This window comes from Ziziphus jujuba, chromosome 2 (genome assembly GCF_031755915.1).
Source record: "Ziziphus jujuba cultivar Dongzao chromosome 2, ASM3175591v1".
In the NCBI taxonomy this organism is placed as follows: domain Eukaryota; kingdom Viridiplantae; phylum Streptophyta; class Magnoliopsida; order Rosales; family Rhamnaceae; genus Ziziphus; species Ziziphus jujuba.
The window spans coordinates 6,968,290-6,979,994 of record NC_083380.1 but is presented as its reverse complement, the minus strand read 5'-3'; the positions used below and the strand labels follow the sequence as shown (position 1 = coordinate 6,979,994).

The 11,705-nt window shown below is 35.0% G+C and overlaps 3 protein-coding genes and 1 non-coding gene across 5 annotated transcripts; 3 read left to right on the top strand and 1 right to left on the bottom strand.

Annotated features, from left to right (window-relative positions):
• The first annotated feature begins 123 nt into the window (after nt 1-123).
• Nucleotides 124-2,628, top strand: LOC132799210 (RNA polymerase sigma factor sigD, chloroplastic-like). 2 transcript variants are annotated; one of them, XM_060813988.1, is made up of 5 exons: nt 124-782; nt 982-1,212; nt 1,283-1,426; nt 1,972-2,172; nt 2,266-2,628. In XM_060813988.1, exons 1-5 carry the CDS (start codon nt 345-347, stop codon nt 2,548-2,550), a joined length of 1,299 nt encoding a protein of 432 aa, XP_060669971.1. In that variant the 5' UTR covers nt 124-344; the 3' UTR covers nt 2,551-2,628. The 2 variants fall into 2 exon arrangements, with proteins under 2 accessions (XP_060669971.1, XP_015881834.3); XM_016026348.4 differs by having other exon boundaries at nt 127-782; nt 1,286-1,426.
• A 656-nt stretch (nt 2,629-3,284) lies between these two features.
• Nucleotides 3,285-3,356, top strand: TRNAG-UCC (transfer RNA glycine (anticodon UCC)). The gene has a single exon. It is a non-coding gene; the product is annotated as a tRNA-Gly (tRNA).
• Nucleotides 3,357-3,440: 84 nt separating this feature from the next.
• Nucleotides 3,441-5,864, bottom strand: LOC132800411 (uncharacterized). The gene is made up of 5 exons (XM_060813981.1): nt 5,397-5,864; nt 4,858-4,935; nt 4,273-4,372; nt 3,908-4,050; nt 3,441-3,795 (listed from the first exon to the last, which is right to left on the bottom strand). The coding sequence occupies exons 1-5, from the start codon at nt 5,709-5,711 to the stop codon at nt 3,568-3,570; spliced, it is 864 nt and encodes a 287-aa protein (XP_060669964.1). The 5' UTR covers nt 5,712-5,864; the 3' UTR covers nt 3,441-3,567.
• A 2,113-nt stretch (nt 5,865-7,977) lies between these two features.
• On the top strand, nt 7,978-11,338 carry LOC107417712 (receptor-like protein EIX1). The gene has a single exon (XM_048473056.2). It carries the CDS (start codon nt 8,011-8,013, stop codon nt 11,137-11,139), a length of 3,129 nt encoding a protein of 1,042 aa, XP_048329013.2. The 5' UTR covers nt 7,978-8,010; the 3' UTR covers nt 11,140-11,338.
• Nucleotides 11,339-11,705: the final 367 nt, after the last annotated feature.

Below are 11,705 nucleotides of genomic sequence, written 5' to 3'. Positions count from 1 at the left end.
ATAAATAAATAAAATAAAGAGAAAACGTTTAGCCAAAAGAGGAAAAGAGATATATTTACTATGAAATTGTTTTAACTACTTTGTGGTGAGAGAGAAAGATTGAAGATGTTTGTCAAAAGGTTCACAAATGACATCCACAAAAACTTAGAAGAAAAGCCACAACTTTCTTTTATCCTCTCCTTCCTTCCATGGTTTTTTCACACTCTCTTGCCCCCACATTCCGAGATAAAAATATCCCCAAAAAGTATCCCAAAACTTCAAATTTTTCAATGGCTAACAAAAGCTAAAACAAAGAGCTTCAAAACTTCAAAACTTCACTCCCTTATTCTCCAACTAAACTCTATATGGCTATCACCACCAGCCTATGTTCCCCACCAAACCACTCTCCAACCCTCCCCACATTCTCAATCTCCAACCTTCCATCTTTCCAACCCCAGTCTTCTTCTTCCAAATTTGGTGTGAATTTAGTATCCAATGATGCTTTAATTCTTGCAGCTGCGGCCGAGGCTGTTACTCTGGCTCGTGCAGCAGTGAACGCCGCAAGAGAGGCCGTGGAGGAGTCAGCTGCTGGGGTTGGTGGTGAGGTTTGGATTTATAGGGATGGGAGTGAGGGTAATGGGTTGGTTATGAGGAGGACCAGGAGGAGGAAGAGAAGGAAAAATTTGGAGCTTTTGGATCTGGAAGAGAAAGGGTATTTTGAGAATAAGAGTTTCTCATCTGGGTCTGTCAAATCTGGGTATTTGAGCAGAAGAGAAGAGGTGGATTGCTGTCTAAGCCTCAAGGTACCAGTTTCTCAATGTTGTTCTTTTTCAAATTCTCTGTTCTTTAATGATCAAATCAAGATGTTAAAAAAGTGGGTTTTATCCTAAATTCTTAGACATAGATAAAGAAATAACAGCCATGCCTTCATTGAGTGATTTGTATTACTGCAATTTAAGATGAACATTTATCATTGGTACATTAAGTTTTGCTCTACAACAGGAAGGAGCAGAACTAGAAGCAACAAGGATAAGAATTACAGATGCTCAAGAACATGAACCAACTTCAAAGCAGTTGGCCAAGGCCATAGGGATGGAAATGAGGAGTGTAGATAAGATGTTGTGCGATAGAAGAGATTCACAAGAAAGGATCTATCGGAGCTACAGAAGATTGGTTGTCTCTATTGCTGTTGGTTATCAAGGCAGAGGATTAAGCCTTCAAGACCTCATTCAGGTTCTTACTGATTTTAGTCCTGAAAAAATGCTTCTTATAATGTGCTAATGAACAATTGTTTTTGTTTTAGCAGGAAGGTAGCATTGGGCTTCTTCGTGGGGCGCATAAATTTGATCCAGATAGAGGGCATAAGTTATCAACTTATGTTTACTGGTGGATTAGACAAGCTATCATTAGAGCCATAGAAAAAAAGTCTAGACTGGTCAGATTACCGGTGAGACACCGCAGCATTTAACCAATTTTCTTGAGCAGGACTTTAATATTTACTTGTCGAATAATTTTGGCTTATTTAACAACGGTTTTAATTGAGCTACCAGATCAATTCACGGTTAGCTTTAGAAAGTGCTTGGATATGGAATGGCTGCATCATGTTAGTGTATATTTCAATCTTATATGGCTGAGGGAAGGAGGGGGAGTGTGCATTATTTCTTTTCATATCCACTGTGCAGATGGAGTTTGGTTTGGTGACCTTAGCTTTCTAATACAGGACACAATATTGGCATCTAAAAGTAGCATAAATTGCTTCAAAGACTGGATAGAGTTTCAATGCTAAGTTTTGAGGATGGATCGGATATTAAACCAGGTTTTATTATCAGTATAAATTAGGTTCAAGGGTTCACATAAATTCCAGTATCCATTCCTATTAACACTTGTTGTTGTGTGTTTATAAGTACTAAAGCATCGAACTTCGCTCTTCTTTTTGAGTTTTGTGAGGTGATCTGGTAATTAGTGAATGCATGGTTAGCTTGTCTTGTTCAGGGAAACATGTGTATGATGGTGGCAAAAATAGCAGAAGCTAAAAATGACTTAAGCAGAAGATTACGGCGGGCACCTACCTGTGAAGAAATCGCTGAAGCAGTAGACATGCATGTTTCAATCATAAAGCTTGTTTCCGAGAAAAGCAGAACTCCAATTTCATTGGATCGAACAGTAACTGATCAAGGTTGCATGAGACTGCAGGTTCATGATTCACAAATGCTTAAGTTTTTTCAAAAGCTCCTTAAAATTTCAACAGCATTCTCCATCTCCAACCTTAATTCAAATCTGTTGCAGGAGATTATAGCAGGACCAGATGAAACAATGCCAGAGAAGATGGTTATGAAACGGCTAATGAAACAAGAGGTGAAGAAACTTCTGAAGTCACTGAGTGATAGAGAGGCTCATGTATTGAGATTACACTTCGGGCTTAATGGAAAGAGCCCTCAGACCTTTGAGGAAATAGGAAGAGTTTTGAAACTTTCAAGGGAAAGAGTTAGGCAGATAAATGGAATTGCATTATCAAAATTGCGGCATACAAGTATTGTTGACAATTTAAGATTGTATTTGTATATATTATAGATGTCATGTTCTTGATGGATGAACAAAAGGAAGGAAAATAAAAATAAATTGCAAACCCAAAAACAAATTGTTATTCTACTTCAAGTTTTCCAACAAGGCTATATATGCCAAAGAGAAAAAGGAAAAAAGGTTGTGTTGAATAAGGATCCCTATAACTAAAAGTAGGAAATATAGGACGGATGGTAAGAATTATATGTTTTTAGGAATATTATATGCACTCAATTTCATATCCTTGAAAAATAAATAAATAAATAAATTTTTAACATAAAAATAGTGAATGCTTGATTAATAGGGGTCTGCTAGCCCATAACATGGGCCAGCTAGAAGATGCTCTTAGAAGACCTTTGCTGATTTTTCTTTGGAAAATTAAATGAAGCACTTCCATATATCAGCATAGCCTAGCAGTTGTGTGTGTATTTTTTTTCCCCTTAATTTATAGGCTGAGTAAAAGACGTTCATAAAAAATAAAAGATAAAAAAATAATTACTATAGTAATATCTATATATATACATCTATTGATGTATAAGACTTTCCCCTTTCAATGTTAATAAGGAATGAAGGATCCTTTTCCACTGGGTATGAATAGTTTCGTTTTCTTATAATATTAATATGAAAATATAATAATTTATTTTTCTTGTTAAATTAATATAAAATATCTATAGATTGTATGGGTTAGTAATTGCGGATTAATCAATTCAAATAAGTAATAGTGGACCAAACTGCTAACACAAGCAGCGTTTGTAGTCCAACGGTTAGGATAATTGCCTTCCAAGCAATAGACCCGGGTTCGACTCCCGGCAAACGCATTTACTTTTAACACATTTTTTCCGTTATCAGCTTTGTGTCAATTGTTTTGCCTCGAATGAAAACGGGATCCATTCAGTTCGATATGAATAATCAATCTAGCCAACCTTATAGTATAAAGATGCTTGTTGAAACATGCACAAATCAATAGCATATTAAAATTAAACATTACATTGTTTATATATGCTATATATATATATATATATAACATCTCTAAACTGACTGGTGCCCATCTTCTGACTTGTGCAGATGATGAAGGATATACAAAGAAGCAGATGATAAGAAAATACATATAGAATAACTTAGCAGATCCAACCCAGAAGCTATGGTCACCATCTTGCTCCTCTCAAACATCTTCACCAGAAGAATCATCACAATTACATGACCCACCTTTGTCTTCAGTTCATCCAATGAGCTAATTTTCATCCATTTTGGCCTCTCCTGCAAGCCCATCAAAACCACCATTCCATCACTATACTATTCTCACAAAAAAATAACAAAAAGGATGTTAAACAAAATAGTTGATTTTCAAATTCATGAAGGTTTACTTTACCTTCATAGCAAACATTCCAAACAATGAAGAACCTTTTAGGGCTCTATCAACACTGGGAGGCACATCAGGAGGAACATTACTGATAAATAATCCATATAAGCCCATGCCAAATATTAACATCACAGTTCCAGCAAGATAAACATCTGCATCAAATAGATAGTTTGGCATCAATTTATCAGCAACATAAGCCTTAAATAGGAGAAATAAGTATGGATGTGGCTTTGGTTGAAAGGAAAATGAGCTACAGAAAGAAAATGATTTCAACTTGTATGGTCGATGAGTCTGATGACATTTGAACTAGTTACCAAATAACGAATAGAATCTTTGAGACGGAGATTTTGTAGAAAAGAATTTCTGAAAATTACCAATAGCTTCAACAAGCCGTAAAACCATCTGTCCAGTGTGAATCCCTTTAACACAGCTAGACCAGTAAACTTTATATGCTTCTACAATATAAACGCAACCCTGAAAGATCGAATGTAAATTGGGTACAGTCCTATGTAAATAAATTAGCTATTCAATGCCATAAGAAGGATGGTACATAAAACAGTTAAATAGTGTTATTGTACCCGCTGCACTATACTCTTCACAGCTGAACATGCCAGAAAATTTTCCTTTCCTTAAATAAGATAGTCGCTGCAGAATTTATCTATGTTCTATCAACAAATATTGTATAACCAAGGAGGCAGGTTATGCTGAAACTAATCTACAACCGAGTGAATAACCACATGATGAGCTAAACAGATATAATTAGACCAAAATATGTGCATAAACTAATCTAGAACCGAGTGAATAACCACATGATGAGCTAAACAGATATAATTAGACCAAAATATGTGCATTGTCAGAGTTTAACACTAGATGAAGAAGAATTATTAACATCCCAACATAATATATTACCATGCTTCACTCATATTATGAAATAATTGAGATACATAATAAAAGATTACATTGAGAAAGCACAACAGCGAACCAGCCAGTGAACCTCCAATAGCCAGTAGTGCCAAAAAGCGAAAGTCGAAAATTGTCTGTTCAATAATGGAACAAGTAAGAAGTAAGGTTATCAAAGAAGATCATATTCACAAAACACTCAACTAGAAAAGGTAAGAAACTCAGAGTTGGTGAAATAATATTATTGTTTTAATAATAATATTTTTTTTCATCTTCACTGTTTAATGCATCCCAAAGTTTGAAGCTTTAACTTGTTCATTCACATATTTATTACTTCCCAGATTCAACAGCCAAGTGATCAAAGAAATGAACCAAGTTGTGACTAAGATCAAAGCATAACTAATATATGCCCAAAATGGAAAAAAAAAAAAAGAAAAAAAAAAAAAAAAAGAAGTCACTCTTAACAAATACTACCCACAAAAACAATAAACTACTTAAAACTTAAAAAAAAAAAAAAAAAAAACCATATTTCCAAAAATTGCAGAGTTTGGACACAGTGGAGGAATAAAGGAACTAATTTGATGCAAAACTCACGTACCCTTTCAATGGTAGATTCAGTGGAGCGGACAAACCGAACGACCGGGTTGCCATTTGGGTTAGACAAAGCGTAGTTGAAACCCGACTCGGGAGGTTTAGAAGGTTTCTCAACGAAAGGATTCGAAGAAGTAGCAGAGGAAACTACTGTTTCGGTTCTCGGCGGGTTTGATTTTGATTTCGATTCAGGGGACGACGAAGAAGAGCTCAAAGAAGCAATGGTGGGTTTAGTAAAGAATCGGTCACTGTGATTGAAACGGCGTCGGATTGGAAAGGAAACCTTGACTGGCGCTGTGGAGATGGAAGTGAATAGAGCCATTTGGGTTTGAGAGAGAGGGTTTTGCTGATTTAGAAAGAGAAATAATATTCCATTTGGATCTCTGTGTTTTTCTTGACCTTTCGTTGGCGGGTTAATCAACGGTAATCGTACTTTTGTGAAGGAGAGGCAACGACACGCGCGGATATGTCGCGTGGGAAGTTTTGGGGGAAGAATTGGAGGCTGCTCGTTTGTCTTATCTGCTTGCTCACCTGCACGTGCCTAATTTACTCTCCTCCTTTTTCTTTCTTCTATTTTTCTCGACGAAGGAAAATGCTTGAAAAATATCTCTTTGCAATTTTTTCTTTTTTTCTTTTTTTTTTTAATGGAATTTCTTAATAAAATAAAACCCATATAAATGATAAAGGAAGGAAAAAAAAAAAAAAAAAAAAGGGTGTTTATATAGTAGAAGGGAAGCTCATTATTTAAAAAATAAAAAAATTTGAAGAAAGATCAAAACTTTATCAGATTCACCAAAACCAGTTTGGCATTTAATATGAAATAGCAAATTCATTATTGAACAAGCAAATGGATCCAAATGGGACTCTAATGAGTTAAAGCAAGCCAAACAAAGTTGCTGATAATTGAAAGAAACAATATAGACAGAGAAAATAAGGAAGAAAGTTGTCCCATACTATTTGGACATGGCCATCATACTGTTAGGTCCCTGATCGGGTAGGTGTTGTAATGACCCAAGAGATGCAGGGATGAGACTACTTATGGCACCATGATTTGAAAATTGCAAGTAAGGTTGAAGATTTGAAATCTACCAGATTTTCAAGCTGACCCAACTGAATCATTTTTTTCCCCCCAACTTCAACTGTGTCAGGCTTGGTAAATGACTGTTAGCTAGATTCACCAAAAAGGGAGAAAAAAAAAAAAAAAAAGACTTTTAGCTAAGAATGCGTCTCTTTTGGTCCTTGAAATAGTTGATTAGAAGTTTCAGTTTGCAGATTATTGTTCATTGAAAACATGTTTTAGTTGCATCAGTGATCCAAACATTTAAAAGTGCATCAAATTGAAAAAGAAAAACAAGGATTAAAGGATAAAAATTCTAGGTGTTATCCTGTTATACTTTTACAGAAATGTGATTTCAATGACAAAATTGAATTTGGAGGCATAAACTGAATGGTGGAATCAAAGGCCCGTTTCATAAGAAGTTTAAACTTTTTTTTTTTTTTTCCTTCTAAATTATGTATAGTTCACTTATTTTAATAATTTATTAATGTTAGTTGATGGTAGTTAAAATATATTAAACATATCAATTAATTATAAATGTCAATGAAGAAAAAAAAAAAAAAACTAAAACCTAATACAATTTTAAATTATATTTTATTTTTTATTTATATATTTTATAATTTTTTTTACATTTATAATCAATAAATATATCTAATTAATTATCATCAACTAACATTATTAACAAATCTAACATTATTAACAAATCAAATAAATTATATATAATTTATAAAATAAAAAAACAAAAACAAAAAATAAAAAATGAAATTGTTATCAAAAGGGATCAAAATACTAATTATTTTATACTATTGCTTAGATTCAACTGGTGCATGTTTTCTAGAAGATTAAAGGTGTAACTAGTACAGTTTACTCAAGTTGATTAAGTTTGCATGCTGGAGTGGTAGTCGGTATTTGACTCTCTGTACATAAATTTGAAGAGTTTTGTTGAAATCAAGGTATTAAATTCATTGGGACAGCTGTATTATTCAAATTATATGCCAAAATGCCATTATTAAACTAATACTTTGTGGAAATAATTTGCACAAAATTGAAAAAGAACAAAAAAATAAAGCTGATGATGATCATTATTTCTACTCTGCAGTTGAGAGATTTAAGAATAAAGAACTCTAGTACTGACATCTGGAAGGCACACTTGCATTTTCATGAAAATTTCTCATTTGCTTCCTCATTGACTTGGGAAAAAGACTTATTACCAAAAAAAAAAAAAAAGACTCGACAGTCAATAATGTGTGGCCCATGGTATCTGTCCCCACCATGTGAGGGTGAAAGTAGTTGATTGGAAATAAGACTCGACAAGTTGATGCTTTCAAAATTTTTATATTACTTTTCACCGAAAAAGAGAAACACTATTATATTACTAGAACCACCTTTTCAAGCATAATTTTGAATTAATCAAGCCGTACATTCAACTTCATTTCCACAGGTTTTATTAAAATGGAAATAAGAGTTTTCTTGGTCATCAAGGAAATAAAGGTAGATTAGGTTAATATAAAATGAGGCTTCATGCATTGTTTCAGGCATAAAGTAGATTGAAAATATTAAGCTGATGGAAACAGTAATAATGTTTAAGAAAATGTTACTCATTCTTTTCTTTGTAATAGGAGAACTTGTTCAGTACAGTGATGCACAGTTGATGGATTGCTTAAAGACTGACAGAGAAGCTCTTCTTGCGTTGAAGAATGGTTTTAATGACCCTGAAAACCGTCTTTCATCATGGAAGGGAAGCAATTGCTGTCAATGGCGGGGTATAAGCTGTGAAAACAGTACTGGAGCTGTCATTGCAGTTGATATCCATAATCCATATCCACAAGGCTTTGATTCTAGCAGGTATGGACTCTGGAACCTTAGTGGGGAAATTACACCTTCACTGACAAAACTGAAGTCCTTGAGACATTTGGACTTGAGTTTCAACACATTCAATGGCAACCCAATTCCTGAGTTTTTTGGAACTTTGGAAAATTTGCAGTATCTAAACCTCTCACATGCTGGGTTTAGTGGTGCAGTTCCTTCAAATTTAGGAAACCTCTCTAGCTTGCAGTATCTTGATGTCGAGTCCTTGAGTTTACTTGTCGAAAATTTTGAATGGGTAACAGGCCTAGTCTCTCTAAAGCATCTAGTGATGAATGAAGTTAATCTTTCAATGGTAGGATCAGACTGGATTAGGAAACTAAATAAGCTCCCATCCTTAACTGAGTTGCATCTATCTTCTTGTAGCTTATCTGGTTCCATTCCAACTCTTACCAGTGTAAACTTAACTTCACTTGTTGTCCTAAATCTTAGATTTAATGACTTCCATTCTAAAATACCTGATTGGCTTGTCAATATTAGCAGCCTCATTACCTTGGATTTAGGCCATAATAACTTTTTTGGAAGAATTCCCCTTGGTTTTAGTGACCTGCCAAATTTGCAGTTTTTATATCTTAATAATAATGCCAATCTCACAGCAAGTTGCTACCAATTGTTTAGGGGAAGATGGGGGAAGATAGAAGTTCTCAATTTAGGTTTCAATAAACTACATGGGAAACTTCCTGCTTCCATTGGGAACATGAGATTTCTCACTCACTTAAATCTTTTTGCCAATAATGTTAAGGGTGGGATCCCAAGCTCTATTGGAAACCTTTGTAACCTGGTCTCCATAGATATAGGAAGAAATAACCTGACCGGAACTTTGCCTGAATTCCTTGAAGGAACAGAAAGTTGCCTTTCTAGGAGGCCTCTGCCTAGTCTTCAGGACTTGGTATTGTCAAACAATCACTTGGTTGGTAGGTTACCAGAATGGCTAAGTCAGCTCGAGAGTCTTGTTCGTCTTGATTTGTCCTACAACTCTCTATATGGTCCCATCCCATATTCCCTAGAATTACTGCAAAATCTTTCACACCTCTGGCTAGGAAACAATGAACTAAATGGGACTCTACCAGAAAGTTTGGGACAACTTTCTAATTTGACTTTTCTTGATGTTTCTTCAAATCGTTTGACGGGCATGGTCACTGAAAAGCATTTTTTAAAGCAAGATAAGCTAGGATTCTTGGAACTATCTTCAAACTCTTTCACCTTGAATGTCAGTTCGGTTCCTCCATTCCAAGTCTGGTATTTATATATGCGTTCATGCCATTTGGGTCATTCATTTCCGGCTTGGCTCAAGTCACAAAACGAACTCATAGATTTGGATATCTCAAATGCTAGCATTTCTGGCTCCATACCCAATTGGTTTTGGGAACTTTCCTCCACCTTAGTATTGTTGAATGTTTCCTATAACCAACTAGAAGGTGTGCTACCAAATCCATTGAACTTAGCTCCGGGTGCAGTGGTTTATTTTGGCTCAAACCGCTTCAGTGGGTCCATTCCTAATCCAAGTGGCAACATCGAGGTACTTGATCTATCCAAAAATCAATTTTCTGGTAATATTCCAGAGAACATAAGTGGTTCCTTGCTAATCCTCTCTATCTCTCACAACCGGATAAGTGGAGGAATTCCAGCTTCTATAGGCAACAATCCTGATCTTGAAGTCATTGATCTTTCCAACAACAACTTAACAGGAATTATTCCACCAAGCATTGGGAATTGTTCTTTCCTGAAGGTATTAGACCTTAGTAAGAACAATTTATTTGGCAACATTCCTGCCTCTTTGGGTGAACTAAGTACGCTCCAAACATTGCACCTAAGCAACAACAAGTTATCAGGAGAGATCCCATCATCTTTCCAAAATTTATCGAGTTTGGAGACAATGGATCTTGGAAACAACAGATTAACAGGTAGAATTCCACAATGGTTTGGAGAAGGTTTTGAAAGTCTAAGGATTCTTAGCTTGAGGGCCAATGCATTTTCCGGAGAACTTCCATCAGGGCTATCGAATTTAAGTTCATTACAAGTCCTGGACCTGGCAGAAAATCAGTTGAATGGGAGTATTCCAGCTAGCTTTGGAGATTTCAAAGCTATGTCACAGGTACAAAACGTTTACCATCATCTTTTTTATGCACCGTACTTCGGCATCCACTATGAAGAAAACTTGGTTCTTACTACTAAAGACCTGTCTCTGACGTTCAGCAAGACCCTCTCCCTTGTTGTAGTCTTAGACCTCTCAGCAAATAATTTGTCTGGTGATCTTCCAAGAGAGCTAACAAATTTGCTGGGCTTAGTGTTTCTAAACTTGTCCAGAAACCATATAAGTGGGCATATTCCAGAGAGTATATCCAGCTTGAAGGAGTTGTCATCAATTGATCTCTCAAATAATCGGTTCTCTGGTGCAATTCCTGAAAGCTTAAAATCACTCTCATTTCTGGGGTATCTGAATTTGTCAAACAATGACTTGTCTGGTAAGATTCCATATAAAGACCACTTGACAACTTTTGAAGCGTCCTCTTATGGTGGAAACCAACGCCTTTGTGGTGCTCCACTTGCTGTAAAATGTCCTGGTGATGAAGATGATGATGTTCCTGATAATGGATTTGTTATTCCCAAGGATGATACTAATGGTGACAGCTTTATTGACAAATGGTTTTACTTGAGTATTGGATTGGGATTTGCTGCTGGAATTCTAGTTCCTTATCTAGTAATGGCAATGAAAAGATCTTGGGGTGATGCCTATTTTACTTTTGTGGATGTTGCTGTTGAAAGGATACTATATATATGGTTGAAATATAGAACCATACTGCAGAGGAATAGGGGGCGTCATTAGCTAAGATAGTCTGTTCTTCTTCAATTTGTTGCCCTTATCATTTACATTTTGGTTTCGTTTTTTGTTCTTTTTTTTTTTTTTTGGTTATTTTGTTTTGTTTTTGTTTTTTTTTTTTTTTTTTGGGTAGAATTACATTTGAAAACTTTTATCATGTAGAAATCAAAGACATGAATGAAAAACTGGCAAAATGCTTTCTTTATGTTCATACCTCTTGGAACCTTTTTTTTTTCCCCACAGATACCCCTATAATCAAAAAGGAAGAAAAAGTATTCACCAAAAAAAAAAAAAAAAGGACACAGAGTTTGTGGAAAGCATCATCCATGATATTAGCCTTTTCTTCACTTGTATATTAATTAGAAGTAACAGAGTATTTGGGTTCATATGTATAATATAGCATCACTATATCACTATATATATATATATATATCTATATAATTAACTAATGTATAGCTAATGGAATCTCCTTATAAACCCATAGAAATAAAGAAAAAATAAATATAGGGAGTTTTTTGGTAGATTGCATTTTTTTTTCTTTTTTGTCTTTTTTTTTTTTATTTCCTATGTAC

Excerpts from the sequence above, each read along its gene's own strand:
- LOC132799210 (XM_060813988.1), top strand. The coding sequence starts at position 345 with ATGGCTATCACCACCAGCCTATGTTCCCCACCAAACCACTCTCCAACC. Across the intron at positions 1,213-1,282 it reads GCCTTCAAGACCTCATTCAG|CAGGAAGGTAGCATTGGGCT; the intron begins GTTCTTACTGAT and ends TTTTTGTTTTAG. Across the intron at positions 2,173-2,265 it reads AAGGTTGCATGAGACTGCAG|GAGATTATAGCAGGACCAGA; the intron begins GTTCATGATTCA and ends AATCTGTTGCAG.
- LOC132800411 (XM_060813981.1), bottom strand. The coding sequence starts at position 5,711 with ATGGCTCTATTCACTTCCATCTCCACAGCGCCAGTCAAGGTTTCCTTT. Across the intron at positions 4,936-5,396 it reads CTGAATCTACCATTGAAAGG|ACAATTTTCGACTTTCGCTT; the intron begins GTACGTGAGTTT and ends ATTATTGAACAG. Across the intron at positions 4,373-4,857 it reads CGCTGTTGTGCTTTCTCAAT|GGTTGCGTTTATATTGTAGA; the intron begins GTAATCTTTTAT and ends TCGATCTTTCAG.
- LOC107417712 (XM_048473056.2), top strand. The coding sequence starts at position 8,011 with ATGGAAACAGTAATAATGTTTAAGAAAATGTTACTCATTCTTTTCTTT.